The sequence below is a fragment of the Chenopodium quinoa genome, unplaced genomic scaffold (genome assembly GCF_001683475.1).
Source record: "Chenopodium quinoa cultivar QQ74 unplaced genomic scaffold, ASM168347v1, whole genome shotgun sequence".
In the NCBI taxonomy this organism is placed as follows: Eukaryota; Viridiplantae; Streptophyta; class Magnoliopsida; order Caryophyllales; family Amaranthaceae; genus Chenopodium; species Chenopodium quinoa.
In genome coordinates, this window is record NW_018744583.1 from 208120 (window position 1) to 225918 (window position 17799).

General features: G+C 42.7%; 1 protein-coding gene and 1 long non-coding RNA gene across 2 annotated transcripts; both read left to right on the forward strand.

The window, feature by feature from the left end:
• Nucleotides 1-14293: 14293 nt before the first annotated feature.
• Nucleotides 14294-15446, forward strand: LOC110699505. Its single transcript, XR_002506911.1, has 2 exons — nucleotides 14294-14837; nucleotides 15134-15446. It is a non-coding gene; the product is annotated as an uncharacterized LOC110699505 (long non-coding RNA).
• Nucleotides 15447-15929: 483 nt separating this feature from the next.
• On the forward strand, nucleotides 15930-17283 carry LOC110699500. Its single transcript, XM_021876992.1, has 3 exons — nucleotides 15930-15977; nucleotides 16671-16846; nucleotides 16953-17283. The coding sequence occupies exons 1-3, from the start codon at nucleotides 15930-15932 to the stop codon at nucleotides 17281-17283; spliced, it is 555 nt and encodes a 184-aa protein (XP_021732684.1).
• The last annotated feature ends 516 nt before the right edge of the window (nucleotides 17284-17799 follow it).

Genomic DNA, 17799 nt, shown 5'->3' on the forward strand with positions numbered 1-17799 from the left:
ACTAAATCTAGGGAGGACAAAGGCATTTTCTTCGGTGACTATTTTACTTTTCTAGGTTTAGCTTTTCTTTTGTTGCCTCTTTGTAATTTCATTTGCATCTCCCCCTTGCTAGCCATGTTGAGCCTACACCTCCTTGTTTGTAGCTTATTACAAACCCTATGGCCCTTCTATTTCATTTTTCACCCGTAGAATTGTGAAGTTTGAGCTAAGAAAGTTTGTTGTGATTTTGGTTTGATAAGTAGGGATGTGACGGTTTGATATGGAAAGTAAGGTTGTGTTTTCGATATTTTTGGTGTTTAATAAAAGAAAATGTGAATTTAAGAAAAAGCCGTCCATATTTATAAAAGTCAAGGACAAAGTAATAAAAGTTGACAAAAGCATGAGCTCAAAAAAAAAAAAAAAAATTTGAAAATTTGCAACAAGATTTTGATGTAGTGTCCTCCCTAGTTTGCGCATTGAGGATAATGCTCAATTCAAGCTTGGGGGAGAGGTTCTACGCATTTTATTTATAGTATTGTGAGATTGTGTTGGATAAGCTTGGGGGAGATATATTTTTGTTTGGAAATTGGTGATATTCTACGTTGTTTTCGGGAATTGGCGCCATTCTTTGCTTCACAATTAGGATTTACCACCAAATTTTCATATTTTTCCTCACCTTTACCTCCTAGCCTACATTACAACCCCTTTTAAAGTCCTTTTGACTTGGATTAGTTGAGTCACTAGTCGGTGGAGGGGGCTAGATTTCAAGCATATGGAGAGAGCATGACTTGGTAAGATGTCGGGTTCCCCTTGATTTTATTGTCTTATCTTTGTTCCGGCTCCTTCGTGGAGTTATGAGATGCTACCTAGTAGGGTGGATTTGAATCTAGATGAGGGAACGCGGTAAGAATGTTTGGAATGCGGGGGGAGTGGAGCATGTTAGAGTTCTCTATGCTTAGCATAGCTTATCTTTCAATCAACCATTGGCATCTAAAAGTGTGTTTACTCTCATTGCTTAGAAAGATTGTCATCCATCCATGCCTGTCTTTTCAATACGCTCTTCATTTCCATGTTTTGTTCCGTGTTTGTAGTTGATTTTCTTCTTTATTCGCTCCTCTGTTTGGGTTTGTTTTGAGCATGTTGCCAAGATTTGTGGGTTAAACTCTTTGGAAACCCCCACGAGAGCATAATCATCCTCATTGGAGACTTTGAGGTTTAAATGGCTTGTTGTTTATGCTAAAAACAACCGTGATTCCTACGAAAGTGAGTTAGTGTAAATTCCTTTCCCTCCTTTTCTATTTTTCTTGTGTTTGAATAATTGTTTCTCATTCTTCTTTGCCCTTAGCTTTGCTCGAGGACGAGCAAAGGTTTAGCTTGGGGGAATTTGATGAGTGACATTTATGTCGCTCCTAGGGTAGTCTTTTCTAGTAGTTTTAGTAATAATTTGGTCCATTTTAATATGTTTTTTCTATGATCCGCCTAGTTTGAGTATTCTACCTTTGTGATACGTAATGTGTATTCATGTGGTTTAGGTAGTCTATACTCCCCTCCCCTTTCGTTGTATTACGCTTTGCCTTCCTGTTCCATGATTGTAGGTGTATGCCATTGATTCGGAGATGGAAGGAGCAAGGGAAAAACGGGAGAATTCCAGACCAGACAAATGGCGCGGGCGCGCAACCAGAGGAGCGAGCGCGCCACCTATATGCGCGGGCGCGCCTCCCTTGAGCGCGGGCGCGCTGATGAGCTGGACCAACCATTAAATACCCACTTTGGAGCGGGCGCGCGTTTTGAGGAGCGGTCGCGCCATCATTTAACGCGCGGGCGCGCCTGTCTGCTGCGGATTCAAATCCCGAATTCAGTCCAATCAACAAAAGGGAGGAAAAACGGCTAACATGGGACAATATTCTATCATTAGGATACTTGAACATAGAAACCTTGGAGGAGAGCTTTAGAGGAATTTTTCTAGGTTATTGTTTTAGCCACTTTTGTATTGAAGAATCTTGATAGTTTTTAGTGTAATTTCATTGCCCATCAACATTAGTTTTACTCTTAGTTTTTGAAGAAGTATTTTGCAACATTGATGTATGGTCAAACTTGGAGCTTGGATGATGTATGGTTCTTTACTTGGATTTCAATGAAGGTTTTGGTATATTTCTCTATTTTCTCTTGTTTTCATGATTAAAGTTTCTACCTTTGTTAGTTTAGTTGATAAAAACCTTGTCTTTCTTACTATTTCATTGGTTATAATGTTGGTTAGTATGATTGTAGTTGTAGTTATGGATAGTGAGTAGTTTCTTGTTGCTAGGGGTTTGGTGAAGGTATGCTTTGAGTTTGATGTATGTTAGGCTAGGTTAATTTGGAATATTTGTGATTAAATCTTCCTTGTGCTTATACTTATTGGCCACTCCATGTTTATGGCCATATGCATGTTGTGGTTGAATGACTTGAACTAAATCGTGACGATAGTGCGATTTAGGAATAGTCATTAGGTGATTGATTATTGCATGACCTTAGCTTGTATGCCTTACGACGATAGTGTAAGTGTATGCTAGCTAGGAAAGCTCTTAGTCCCGATAGGTGATTAGAGAGTATTCTTGATATTGCCTTGTATGAGTTGCTTGGGTTACATGTAAACCTATTTTCCAATGCCTAACTTCGTTGAATTCATAGCATGTTTGATCCTTCCCCCTAGTGCTTGTTTTAATTGTTATTCTATCCCCTTTAGTCATTACTTTACCCACCATACTTCTTGATCAAACTAGATTAACATTAGGAGATAAATAGCGGTGCTTAATCGTTTCCCTGTGTTCGACCCTTGACTTGCCTCAATACTCGTTTAGTTGCATGTTTAGGACTACAAATATCATTTGATAGAGGTGTCTTAGTAACGACCTAAAACACCGCCTGTCATGCTTGGTTTGTGAGATGTTTGCTTATAAATGTGTTTAAATGAGTGTGGAATGTGCGACCGTTCTAACGCCCATCAATCATCTTGCCTCGTAGACATCCTTCGCAATTTTCAAACGACTCTAAATCGAATGAGTCAAGAATACCTTCTTGAAGAAGTTTCTTGATGCGTTTGATGTTAATGTGGCCAAGACGACAATGCCACAAGTAGGTTTGATTCAACTCAATGGCCTTAGCTCTTTTGGCGGTATCATCAACATTATAAACTTGTTTTTCTAGAGAAAGCACATAAAGACCATTTTCTGAATATGCCTTACCATATAAAACATTATCGAAATAAAACAAACTAATGTCTTTTATCCGAAATTCAAATCCCTTGGCGACCAACGCCGAAATTGAAATAATGTTTTTGGTAACTCTAAGAACATGATAAAAATTTTCAAGTTCTAGAACAAGCCAGAGGGCAAAGACAAACTAAGAGTTCCAACGGATACGGCTGACATCTTGGCTCCATTGCCGACCTGTAGTTTGACCTCTCCCTTCTCTAGCCTCTTATTTATCCTTAGTCCCTGAGCATTGGAACAAAGGTGTGAGCCACATCCGGTATCTAATACCCATGATGTTTTGCTAGCGAAGTTTAAGTCTATAACAAAAATACCTGATACAGAAGCAACGATGCCGTTCTTCTTATCTTCCTTGAATTTGAGGCAATCTCGCTTCCAATGTCCTTTCTTCTTGCAATAGAAACATTCGGAATCGGATTTAGAAGAGGCTACCTTCTTGGCCTTGTCGCTCTTGGTAGCGCTTGACTTAGGTGGAAAAGTCTTCTTTCTTTTCCCCTGAAAGCCTCTCTTCTCGCCTGAGCGCTTGAATGGCTTGCCCTTTTTTATCATAAGCATGTCATGCTTCCCCTTATCCTTGAGCATTTTCTCGGCCTGCTTCCACAAAGAAGCTCGGTGAGGGTTTTCTCCATGCTATGCATATTATAGTTCATCTTGAACTAATCATAGCCTTTGTGCCGCGAATGGAGAATAATGTCAATTGCCATCTCGGTCGAATACCCAGCATCAAGCCTTTCCATGTTCTCAAATAATTCGATCATTTTAAGTACATGTGGGCTGACTTGCTCTCCTTTCTTGAGTTTGCTCTCAAGGATCTGCCTGTGGGTTTCGAACCTCTTAGTTCGGGCCTGCTTTTGGAACATGTTCTGAAGTTCAGAAATGATCTCAAAAGCCGTCTGCCTTTCGAAGAAAGTTTATTGGAGGTCCAGAGACATTGTGGCCAACATGATGCATTTGACATCCCGATTGGCAGTTTGCCATCGATTTAGGGCAGCTTGAGTGACTTCCTCATTGGGAGCGTCGACCATTTCCTCATCAAGGGCGTATTCCTTTTGCTCTTGCATGAGAACTATACGCAAGTTCCTTTGCCAATCAAGAAAATTTTGACTTCTCCTTGTCGAGAATTGAGCGAAACGAAAATTGGTTGTTTGAATTATATGTAGACATGATTCTACAATTGAAAGAATTTGAAATGAAAAACCATTCATAAAACCAATAAGGTTGAAATTTATAGCATACATGCAAATCTTTCAATCTTATTGTGCATTTTATCCATGCGTTAATATTTGTCCCCTTTGGCGAGATTAAAACGATTCCAAGATCCCAAAAATCAAAAAGTGATTAAGCATGTTTTGGCTTGTATTAACACTTAATATTTTAAGGTAAGCAATTCAACTGCTAATAGCTCTAAGCTACTCTTGGTTCGATAAAACATCGCATCTAATGCTTCCTTGACGTTTTATCTACATTGCCACAACATCTATGGACTCCTTACTGATATCGTTGAGCTTAACCAAGATCAACTTGTATACCTAGTATACCTTCCTAAGGAAATGGTGATGCCTTGCTTTGGCATAGCCCATCACTATGGCATTAGTTCGGTAAGTGTTGTTCTTGGAAAGGCAAATTTAGCTCAATTTTATAGGGACCTAGGGTTTCTATGTTGGTTGATTTAAGTGAACTTAATTAATCATCGCAACATTCGAAATCCTAAACATGCATCTAACATACCATTCATTCATATATAAACATAATTATAATATAGAAAACATAAGTAAAAGATGCATTTGGCAACTAGCATGACCCCTTGAGTCTTCAAGGGTCTTCATTGCATCCTCTTAGCTTGTCTTCTTAGAAACGCCATCTTCGAGACATCTCCACCAATTATGCAACTACTAATTATTATGATTAGGATTAATCTAAATATTAAGGTACAAAAATACGCAACGGTACGCATACTGTATTTAGATTTACAAAAAGACATAACGGATCGCAGTCTGTTTACTATCCTAATCTAGCCCCACTATCTGTGATAGAATATATATTCCATTCATCCATTCACTATATGTGAATGGCCCATGCATTTCACAACGAAAACAAGTAACAATGCATAACACGCTCAAACTAGTAACTAACTTAGGTGGTTAATCTAATTAACGCGCCTAATTAAAACTAGTTAAAGTTGTTAACCGATTATGTGATTAAAACGCAATAAAATTAGCTCAAGTAATTAACGAAGCTCCCACTAAATTCCGCATCCAACTTATTTAATCCAATTAATTAAGTCGGTTAACCCAATTTCTGCCAAATTATTTTGCAAGTGCCGGAGTAATCGAGGCCTAGCCTCGTTAAAATAAAATAATCAAATAAATAAATAAATAATTAAAATGGCAAAATCGCAAAACATACAGCCCATCGATGCCCAAGTGCCTAGCACCAAGCCTGAGGCTCGGTGTGCTAGGCACCATGGCGCGGCTGCCATGCGTAGTTGTTGCGTGCCCCTCGCACACCCCTTGCTGCGCCAAGCACATGGGAGTGGCTTACAGTATTGCTTGCGCGTTATGCTGGCCACATCAGCGTGCTTGCGTGCAAGCAAGACTCGGACTCAAAGGCCCTAGGTTGTGCGGGGTTGTGCTGCCCACTGCCGCACACCACAGCACCCCACGCAGCACCAAGCGTGCACCAAGCTCGCACACACCACACACTAGCGCACCATCGAAGCATAAGCAGCCCACACACACCTTGGCAGCCACATGTGGGCTACGTGAGCAGCCCAACTAGCTGAGGGTGTGCTTGGGCATCTTGTGCCTCGATTTACGAGCTCCTACTTCAGGATTTAATCCCGATTTATGTGTGATATATAAAAGTTAATTCTAAATTTATTTTAGAACCAATATTGAGCAAAATGAAAATAAAACAAGTCCAACTTAAATAAATTCAATTTTAGTGCACAAACAAAAATTAATTCAAGAACCATTTTTTAAATTATTTTTGGTTCATTTTGATGCTACAAAATTGAAGAGCTATACTCACAATTAATTAAACCAAACACAAATTAATAATGAGTTTTGACGAAATTAAAGGGGTTGGAAAAATAAACACAATCATCCAATGATAAATTTCCAACACTAACTTGTGTAAACTTGAAAAATTACATCTTCCAATATGAAGATTAATTAAATTTCAATCACAAGTTTTGAAATTTTAAGACTTTAATCAACTCAAAAATAATTAAATAAAAAATTAGTTCAACATGGAATTTAGAAAGTTAAGTTCTAACCAAATAAACAATTAAAGATTGGATCTTTAACACTTTTAGGGACTTCAAAATTACAAATTCACCATAAACATTCACATTTGAAGCAATTAATTTGCAAAAATGTGAAATTGCAAGTTTATGTGAAAAATGAACTCACCAAATTAAGCACCAAATATGAATTCATAAACATGCTTAATAAGTGTTATTATTGCAGTAGATTAAATGATGTAACCATACACATAATCTAACATTAACATGCCATAAGTAATCAAGGTTTAAAGATTTCAAATTTTTCGTCAAAAACGAAAAACCCCTCGAAAAACATGTTTATAGGTGGATTTTGGCTTCTAGGCAGTCTTAAAAAAGGGTCAAAACTGATTGAACATCGATTCCACCCAAAATTCACTATTTTTGGGTCGAAATATGGGTTCTTGAGCCAAAATTAGTATACCCGAGATTAAAACTAATTAAAAACGAGTTTCTTATCTAATTAGAAAGCAAAATCGGAAATTTAATCCATTTAATCACCTTAATTGATTAGTAGTTACAATAATTAAATGAGCGCGGCTCCAATACTGCTGTTGGATTTCGTAGTGTCCGACACTACGCGGAATGAAACCCTCCCAAAATCCGCACACAAATTAATGTAACTAAACATGCATATTAATTAATTAACAATCACATAATTAATTAACAAGGAGAGAGAAAGAAGAAAAGAAGATCTTACCCTTGACGCGTGCTTCGCTCTTTCTAAGAACTCGTACTTGAAAGCGTTAGCTCCGCAAATGCGTAAGCCTCCAACGACTCTCACCCTCGAGACTCGACCCGAACGGTCCCTACCCTGAAACTTAGTCGAGGCTAGACCAAAAGAATTTAGAGTATTAGAACTAAGATATTCTATTCTTGGAGATCCCTTAAAGTTCACAACTCAAGTATCCCTTCTCAATCCTAAATGATTGGTATTTATAGGGAAGGGAGCCTTGAATTCTAATCTCCCATCAACGTGGGAGAGTTGGTAAATATGCACTTTATTCAATTTATTTTAATTCAAAAATCAAATTGAAATGCAAGTGAATCAACAAATGCCAAGTGTCAAGAGGTGAGTAAGGGGGTTAGGTGAGGACCACAAGGGAGGAACAACCTCCCCTTGCTCCCCAAGCAATCCACTAAGGACGGGTTCCCCACACGCGTCCAACCATCACGCAACAGCTGGCCCCGAGCTTGAGCACCAAGGCACGCCCAGCTGGCGGCTTGGTACTTTAGCTAGGCTGCCAGCTCGGCAGCGAGTGTGAGCAGCCCAGCACGCATGCCACGCTTGCTAGCGAGCTGCTGCTGGGTGCATCCCTCGCTAGCAATGCCTAGCGTGCTACGCTAGCACCTGGTGCGATGCTTGCGAGGGGTGATGCTCGCCCTTGCCGCCAGCTGCTTGATGCCTTCGCCAAGGCCTTGGCTAGCCCAGCCATGCGTGCTGGTGCTAGCGTGCGTGCTGTTTGGGGTAAAATTACCCCAGCCACGTGGCCCTATGGCTGAGCGACACGTGGCACCTTGCTATTGGTCAACAGTGCTCCAATCCCCTGCTGACACGTGTCCTAGGAACCCTAAATGGGGAACCAAGGCTCCCCACTATAAATAGTGGGAGAATCCTCATTAATGGGTATTCATAAATACATTCAAGAAAATTGAATACACTTACACCAAAACCGAGCAATATTAATTGCGGAATTCTCCCATTACGCGAGAAGTAATTTCACTATTTTACGCACTATCTTCCTCCTATACGAAACTGACTTGATCGTCGGAGGCGGAGCTCCACCCAACCGGAGTCTTCGTGGTTTTGCAGGTACAGGCGGCGAAGGGCATTCTTGGAATTTTAACTCTCCCGCAGGCCACATCAAAAAACCCCGAAACATTTGGCGCCGTCTGTGGGGAGAGTACTTCTGAGATGACTTCTAATCCTGTGCCACCGGATCAGGACAAGCGGTCGTCGGCCGAGCCTGAGGTCCAGACGGACCATGAAAGTGGTGATGATTACGGACTCGACACCTATGTGGCCCCAGACGGGTCCTTCAGAACAAAACACACCCGTTTCAGGGATAAGAAGGAACGGGATAACATCCAAGCTGCCCCAAGCAACCCAGCCGGTAACCCGGTTGGAGCTGCTCAGGCGGAAGAAGGCTCTGCTCCCGTCACAAGGAACGAACTCATGACCTTCATGAATAGTTTCAAAGGCGAGATCCAGAACCTTATTCGGTCAGCTACTCCCAAGAAGAGTCAGCTGGCCAAGAAGCCTTCTAACAAGAAGGCAATCAAAGACTGGGTTCCTACCCCTCATCCAAAGCCGAAGGAGGGGGAGGGCCTCAAGTTCGATCAAAATCGGCTCCGCTTCCCGCAAGCGGAACCTAGAAAACCCATCCGGCACTTGCAGCCGGATGGTTCAAAAAAGATATTCTCTGACGCCCGGACGTTTCTCCAAGAAAAGAGAAGTCTGGCGTCTGCGTCGGCTTCAACGTCGACCTTTCCTGACAGTTTCCGTGACACCTCTAACAGGCGTACGGGAACAAGTCTAGGGAGCCAGACGGGCGAACCATCCGCCCGGTCTGGACCCCAAGTGATCCAACCTGGTCTATTTGGTTCGCCGAATGGGCTGGGTGGATCCCCTTTCACCCAAACGGGTCTGTTTGGCAAAAATGTGCAGCAGCCGTTCCAGCTCATGGATTGGCAGCAGCGCCTGCTGAACTTGGGAGAACAGCCCTCGGCGTTCTCCCCTGAGATAACCCAGGCGGCACAGCCGGCTAAAATTAAAAACGTGTTGGTAGGGGCCTATGTCAGGCGGTTCAATCTGATGAGAATTCAGATTCAAGGACTGTCTGATGAAGTTGCTTACACAGAATTCTTTAAGGGTCTGAAGGATGGGTCAACCTTCAAGTTCGACCTCGTCCGGAAAAGGGTAGCCACCCTCCAAGAGGCGTTAATGGAAGTTGAAGCCTACATACAGGCGACGGAGCTTTGTGCTGTAAAGCAGCCGTCGGATTCCAAAAAATCCGACAGAAGAGACAGCCGGCAACAACAACAGCCAGCTAAGAAGGAAGAAAAGAAGAGAAAAGAGGTCTGGGCGGCAGACCGATCTGGTCAGCCGGCTCAGAAGCTCAGACGGAAATCTGAACAGTACGTTCCCAAGTACGAGTTCACAAAGGACTGCTCCTCCATCCTCATGGAGATAAAGGATCGGATGTCCCTCGACAAGCCGGCTGTGATGAAAAGTCCCGTAGGCAGCCGGGACAAAAGCAAATACTGCCAGTACCATGAGGATGTTGGCCATGACACTAATGGTTGCTATAGCCTCAGGCGGCTATTAGACCGTCTGGCTGATGAAGGGGCTCTGAAGTCTTATCTGCCCAAAGCCAAGGGTAGCACCCTGGCCAAGAAAGGGCAGGCGGCAAAAGCTGTTCTTGCCAATTCTGAAACGGATGAAGAGACCATCTTCACCATAGCAGGCGGCTTTGCCGGAGGGGGTCCCACTATTAGGGGCACCAAAGATAACATCAGGAAACTGGTCAACTCAGCTGGTCCTTATTTCTAAAAAGGACCGGGGCAAGGTCAGGCGGCCTCACGATGACCCCATAGTCATCGAATGTAAAGTTGCCAATCAGAGGGTTGGCCGGATCCTAATAGATATCGGGAGCTCGTCTGACCTAATCAGCTATCAATGTTTGACCAAGCTCAAGTACAAATCCAGTAACATGCATCAAGCGCCTCATCCTCTTGTTGGTTTTGGGGGAGGCGTAGTGCATCCGGTAGGAAGCATAGATCTTCCCATCCGGCTGGGTGAAAAGGGGGAAGGGCGCCATATGGTGGTAAAATTCTTGGTTGTAGAAGAGCTTGCCGCCTACAACATGATTTTTGGCCGTCCGACCCTCAATGAGTCCAAGGCTGTCATCGTTCCTTCACTCATGCTTGTCAAATTTGAAAAGGACGATGGTGCAGTCGGTTCCCTTAAGGGGGACCAGAGGACGGCTAGGGAGTGCTATCTCTCTGACGTCAGACCTACTATGGGAGCAGCCGGAGACGGCAAGACCATAGATCTTGATAACTGCGATACAGCAGTCCCGGCTCCAAAGGCAGCCGGTAAGAAAAGAAAGGCGGACCAGACGGAACCCGTCAAGCAAGAAAAATAGCAATCACTGGCCGGGGAAAGGTCAGATGATCAACGACCTCAGCCGGCTGGTGACTGCATTGATGTCGTCTTAGACGACAGCCGTCCTGACAGAACTGTCAAGGTTGGGACGGTTGCTTATGAACGGTTGGGAGCAGACCTGCTCCAACTTCTAAGAGAATTCAAAGATATCTTTGCCTTTGAAGTGGAAGAGATGCCAGGTGTCAGCCCGGATCTAGCTGTCCACAAGCTCGCCGTGGACCCTAAAAAGAGGTCGGTCAGGCAGAAAAAGAGGGATCACGGTGAAGAAAGATCTCAGGCGGCAGCGGCTGAGGTCAAAAAACTGTTAGATGCTGGGTTCATCCGGCAATGCTACTACCCGGATTGGGTAGCAAACGTTGTCCTCGTGAAAAAGCCGAATGGTACCTGACGGATGTGTGTAGACTACACAGATCTGAACAGAGCATGCCCAAAGGACAGTTACCCGCTTCCAAAGATCGACAATCTGGTCGACTCTACAGCCGGTCATGCTCTGATGAGTTTCATGGATGCCTACTCAGGTTTCCATCAAATACCCCTGTGGAAAAAAGATCAAGAAAAGACGGCCTTCGTCACTGATCAGGGGTTATTTTGTTACAAGGTGATGCCGTTTGGGTTAAAGAATGCACCAGCTACATTCCAACGCATGATAAACACCGTCTTCAACAATCAGATTGGCAGGAATGTAGAGGCGTACATTGATGACATGATAGTCAAATCCAAGCTACAGACGGATCACCTACTGGACCTCCGAGAAACATTCACCACACTCAGGCGGCACCGGGTCATGCTTAACCCAAAGAAGTGTGTGTTTGGTGTTGAGTCTGGGAAGTTTCTCGGATTCTTGATCGACCAAAGGGGCATAGAGGCTAATCCGGAAAAAGTACAGGCGGTCATTGATATGCGTTCTCCCCGCAGTGTAAAAGAAGCCCAGAAATTGACCGGTTGCCTGGCGGCGTTGGGAAGATTTCTCAGCCGGTCAGGTGACAAGTGCCTCTATTTCTTCCAGGCCATCCGGAAGAGGTCCAGATTTGAGTGGGGTGAAGAGGCGGAAATGGCATTCCAGAAGTTAAAGCAACACTTGCATTCCTTGCCAAGGCTAGTGAGCCCCCTGCCCCAGGAGGTTCTCTATATGTATCTAGCCGTCTCTGATCATGCCCTTAGTGTCGTTCTCCTCGCTGAGAGAGACGATAATCAGCTCCCGGTGTATTTCATCAGCCATGTACTTAAGAATGCTGAACTCCAGTACCCTATGATCGAAAAATTTGGGTTGGCCCTGTTCGTCGCAGTCAAATGGTTGAAGCCCTACTTTTTGGCTCACCCGGTGATTGTATATACAGACCAGCCGCTCAAGCGCCCAATGACCACCATCGAGTCATCTGGCAGAATGATCAAGTGGGCTGTTGAAATACAAAGCCTCGAGATAACTTTTGAACCCAGGCGGGCAGTGAAAGGTCAGGCGTTTGCCGACTTCATTGTCGAGATGACTAGACCGGTGCAACCGGAAAACCCTGGTCAGGTTTGGAAGTTATTTGTGGACGGTAGCTCTACAGTGAACGGTTGTGGTGCAGGCGTTATATGCCATTCTCCGGAAGGGGATAAGTTTGAATATGCACTACGGTTCCAGTTCCAAGCCTCAAATAATGAGGCAGAGTATGAAGCCCTGCTAGCCGGTATACGCATGTGTAAGGCAGTAGGGGCAAGGAAAGTCACCGCCTGCTCAGACTCTCAGTTGATTGTTAGCCAGTACAATGGTGACTTCGAGGCCACCCATCCGGCTATGATCAAGTATCTGCAGGCGGTCAGGGAAGAGGCCGTGTCACTTGATGAATTTCATCTAAGTCAGGTGCCCGGGTCCGAGAATAATCAGGCGGATGCCCTTTCCAAATTGGCATCATCCGCCTCCTGTGATGCACCTAGGACAGTTTTTTGGGAAGTCATTGAGAAAAGAAGCATTGATCATGACCCCATAGGTATTCTGGACTGAAGTGCCACCTGGATGGACCCCATCCGGGATTACTTGGCAGACGGTACTTTACCGGATGACCCTTCTGAAGCAATGGCGCTCAAGAAGCATGCTCTGAGCTTCGTTATGCATCATGGAGAACTTCTCCGGAAGGGTTATCTACAGCCGTTTCTAAAGTGTGTAACCCCTGAAAGGGGAAGAGAGGTTCTAGAGGATCTGCACGCGGGTTTTTGTGCCTCACACATAGGCGGCAGGTCCTTGGCAAGAAGAACCAGACGGCAGGGTTACTTTTGGCCCACTCTTGAGGCAGACGCCATGGATTTGGTGAAACGGTGTGACAAATACCAAAAGTTCGCCCGGTTGTTACACCAACCGGCAACTGACCTGACAGCCATCCATAGCCCGGTTCCATTCGCAAAGTGGGGCATGGACATTCTGGGTCCGTATGCTCCTGCATCAGGCGGTATGAAAACCGGCTACTCTAAATTTATCAAAACTCCGTGTGCTCTGAATTTCAAGTACCGGATGCTCTCAAATGCCGGGTGCTCTCAAAATTCAAGAAAATTCACGAAGTTTGTAAATGAGCTCTCGTATGCCTCTTCCCCTATTTATAGGGGTTGCTTCAGAAGGCGAAGGGACGCGACCCTTCCCCTTCTGCTTTTCCCTCCTCTTTCAGTTAGAATCTGAAGAGGTTTCGTTAAAAAAAAAAAAAAAATCGTCAGCTCTCTTCTCAGGTGCCACGTGGCACCTTGCCACGTCAGCACCTGAGAGGGGCAAATGTTTGGGGTAAAATTACCCCAGCCACGTGGCCCTATGGCTGAGCGACACGTGGCACCTTGCTATTGGTCAGCAGGGCTCCAATCCCCTGCTGACACGTGTCCTAGGAACCCTAAATGGGGAACCAAGGCTCCGCACTATAAATAGTGGGAGAATCCTCATTAATGGGTATTCATAAATACATTCAAGAAAATTGAATACACTTACACCAAAACCGAGCAATATTAATTGCGGAATTCTCCCATTACGCGAGAAGTAATTTCACTATTTTACGCACTATCTTCCTCCTATACGAAACTGACTTGATCGTCGGAGGCGGAGCTCCACCCAACCGGAGTCTTCGTGGTTTTGCAAGTACAGGCGGCGAAGGGCATTCTTGGAATTGTAACTCTCCCGCAAGACACATCAAAAAACCCCGAAACACGTGCGACTAGGCGCACCAACCCCGCAAGCATGCTCGGCCAGCAAGCCTAGCACGCACATGCATGTTTGGCTTGCGGCATAGCCATGCGATGCGGTTGGTGCCCTATGCTAGCCTAGCCTTCGCATGGCTAGGCCACTGCGAAGCTATAACTTAGCTTGAACTTGTCGTTTGTTTGATTTCTTGTCTCGTCGAATTCTAAATTCGACTCGACTTACGAAGCTCGGTTTCGACGCTCTAAGCTCGATATCCGACGTCTTTGTTCTTAATACTCTAATGACTCACCTAATCCTTCAGATTAATTTGTCACCTCGGATCGGTTACTCGATTGGGGTGTGACCCGAAGGGTTTAATCAAGATTAAGCTGTAATATTAATTATACATTAATATTACTGATCGGAAGCGGCCTCCTGCTAGACATTCCGATCACTTGACCTCACCGAATAATACAGTTGTTGGAAGGCCACCATTCCTTTCACCTCTCAAGTAGCCGTCATTCTCCTTCATCACTTCCCCTCTTCATATCCTCATTCTCTCACTTCAGTCCCTTTTCTAAACCCTAACTCCTCTCTCTTCCAACTTATTCCCTCAATGAAGTGAGAGGAATACGCAGAACAACCGAATGACCCATGCCTATCATACCACCATTTCAAAAGCCATCTCCACCGATGCTGCCACGCACCAGTCACTTTTCTCTCCATCACGCATTACACAACGACCCCTGTTTTCCAACCCTAACTTTGATGCGGTGCGCGAAAGTTTGATCGTGGTGATTTGATGCTCGAAAGTCCAATTGTGATGATGTATGTATGGGTGGTTTAAATGACAGAAGAATCACCCCTTGGTTCGATTGAACCATTAAATCTCTGTTTATGGCCGGAAGTTGCAAGGTGGCTGGTGGATGCAAACAGTTGCCTTTGAGCGGTGGGTCAATTGAGAGGAACAAAGGCAGCAAGTGGTTCGTGTGAGGTTGTTGGAGGTGTGCGATTTGGGGGGTTAGTTTTAATTTTCTATTATTAATTTAGATCTCAAATTTCAGATTTTCATCTTTAGGTTTGGTCTTATTTTTAGATTTTCTTAATTATTTTCGATACAATATGGTTGCCGTTTATCAGTGATATGGTCTTATTTTTAGATTTTCTTCATTATGGTCGATTGAGAGGAGCAAAGGCAGCAATTGTTTCCCTGTTTGCTTGACTGATAAACTAGTTTATCATTGTTAAAATTTTTAATTTCTTGAATTTTTAACATTTTATTTAGTAGGTGACAATGTCATTGATTTTTCTCGCAGCAAGTTGCCGTTTTGTGGGTGTTTGATGTGGCTGCTTTGTTTTTTTATGCGGCGTTTATGGTTGTTTGGTGCGACTGCTGGCGGCTGTTAAGTTTGATGATTAAGGTGGTTGCGAGTTGCGAGGACTGGAAGCGTGGTGGTGGTTTGTATCGGCACCTGCTTTCTATATCTCTATTTTCATCTTAAAACCCTTTATGGGTCTTAATTAATTGTTGTTTGTAATGTAATTTTTTTTTTCGGGAGGACTTAAGTCCTCACTAATTAAACTACTGTATTTTAAATGTAGTTGATAAATAATGTTTATTTTATTTTACACGTATATAACATTATTATTATTATTATTATTAACAAATAATAATAATAATAATAATCAAATAATAATAATAATAATAATAATATAATTTTTTAAAAAAAGTAAGGAAAAGAAAGCGCCTATCTATGGTAAGCGTTCTTTTTTATATAGCTATTGAGCGCCTATCCTAAGATGACAACTCTCTTTGCCTTGTTTTTTATTTACTTTGTACCTGAATTGCTATTCGTCGCTCCCATTTTACAAGGCGACGCTTCCATTTTAATGTGAAGTTACCGTTTTGCCCTTGTGTGAATTTGGGCTATATAAGGCTCCACCACTTTGTCACATAGTTTCCCGAGCATTTTAATATTATTCCCGAGCACTTTGACACACCACTTGACTTAAAAAAATCCCGAGCCCGAAAATTCCCGAGCCCACCGCCAAAAATATTAAATTTTGTTTTTTAAAAAAAATTTATCAAGGTTTAGCGACGGGTTTTGGACGATGAATGACGATGACGATCGTACACCGGAGGCATCTTCGGAAGAATCTGTAAGTTGTAGAATTTTTTTTTTTTTTTTGAAAAAGGCACATCCGCCCAAAAAATCCGGATCCTCCTGAAATTTTAGGCGGATCCTCCATGGATGTTCCGGATGTTTTGGGCGGATGTGCCTTTTTCATTTTTTTTTTTTTTGTATGTTATTGATTATTATGATTATTATTATGATTATTACGATTATTATGATTATGATTATTATTATTATTATTATTGTTGTTGTTGTTGTTGTTGTTGTTGTTTTGTATTATTATTGGTAAGCATAAATTGGGTTGCCAAAAAAATGTGGTTTGTAATTGTTATTAATATTGTTATTATTGTTATTGTTATTTTATTATTAGTTATTTTTGTTAGTATTAGTTTATGTTAATATTAGTTAATGTTAGTGTTAGTTAATATTAGTTAATGTTGTGATATTAGTTAATGTTAGTGTTAGTTAATATTGATTAATGTTGTGAAATTAGTTAATGTTAGTGTTAGTTGATTTAGTTAATATTAGTTAATGTTGTTGTTGTTATTATTATTATTATTATTTATTATGATTGTTGTTGTTTTATAAATATTGTTATTAATATTGTAATTATTATTATTATTATTATTATTATTATTGTTTTATAAATATTGTTATTAATATTATAATTAAAATACTAATATTGGAGTGTTTTGTTTGTTTTCTTTTATGTTTATAGGATGCGGAATTTGAAGACGGCTGTGACGGTGTGAATTATAGTGCTCATTTTGTGACGAACACGTATTTTCCAACGTTTGAAAATGCAGTAAAATGGGCGGATGCTGTTTCCATAAATCTTGAATTTATTTTGGTTAAGTCTTCGTACAACAAAACTAGAGATGGGAGGCCTTATCGGTATTTGAGATGTGATAGGGGACGAAAGAGCAAGCCGAGAGATTTGGAGGGCGCTATTCGAACGGACACAAAGACCAAAGCTAATGGTTGTCCTTTCTACATCAAGATATACTACGAGTTTGTCATCGATAGTTGGAAGATCCGGGCAAAAAAATGATGCAACTGGGACCCATAACCATCCAATGATTATGTATCAGGAGGGTCATCGTAAAATTAGTGGGTTGAGCCCGGATGCGAAGAAGGTTGTGCGTGACATGACGAAGTCCAAGGTTGCACCACGTAACATCATGGCGACTATTGCAGAGCAATTTCCTGATGATCATCCAAACATCAGACACATTTACAACTGCCGGAATGACTTGAGAACGGAGATGTCTGATGGGAGAGGAGTTGTTCAGCAATGTCTTCATTTGGCGAGACAGAATCAGTATCTTTAATGGGTCATGTCTGATGATCTCGGCGTTCTACAACATGCCTTTATGGTGCACCCAATCACGGTAGACATACTACGGACGTACCCATATGTGATCGGTATGGATTCCACTTACAAGACTAACCGATACGGGATGCCGTTCTTTGAGATAGTTGGTGTGACACCGACAAATCAGAATTTCCTCGTCGGTTATGTGTTCATGCGCAACGAGTGCATGGCAAGCTATTGCTAGGTTTTGCAGAGACTGAGAGAGTTGATTGGGTATGATAAGGAATCGTCGGTATTTCTGACAGACCGTGAGCTTGGGCTATGTACGACATTGAGAGAAGTGTTTCCAGGGACCCCGCATTTACTTTGTCGATGGCACATTAACAAAGATCTGGAGGCTCGGGTCACTGATATGTTAAAAAACAAGAGGATCGGTGCGAGTTTCAAAAACGGAAAATGGAATGTATCATGGACGCTGCAACCGAGGAGGATTATAATGCTGCTGTAGATACAATGAAAGCTCGGTGGGCAA

What these genes read in the sequence shown, in the direction of transcription:
- LOC110699500 (XM_021876992.1), top strand. Translation starts at nt 15,930, where the DNA reads ATGAATGACGATGACGATCGTACACCGGAGGCATCTTCGGAAGAATCT. An exon ending in AGGCATCTTCGGAAGAATCT is followed by an intron (nt 15,978 to 16,670) that starts GTAAGTTGTAGA and finishes TTATGTTTATAG; the next exon opens with GATGCGGAATTTGAAGACGG. An exon ending in AGAGATGGGAGGCCTTATCG is followed by an intron (nt 16,847 to 16,952) that starts GTATTTGAGATG and finishes TTCTACATCAAG; the next exon opens with ATATACTACGAGTTTGTCAT.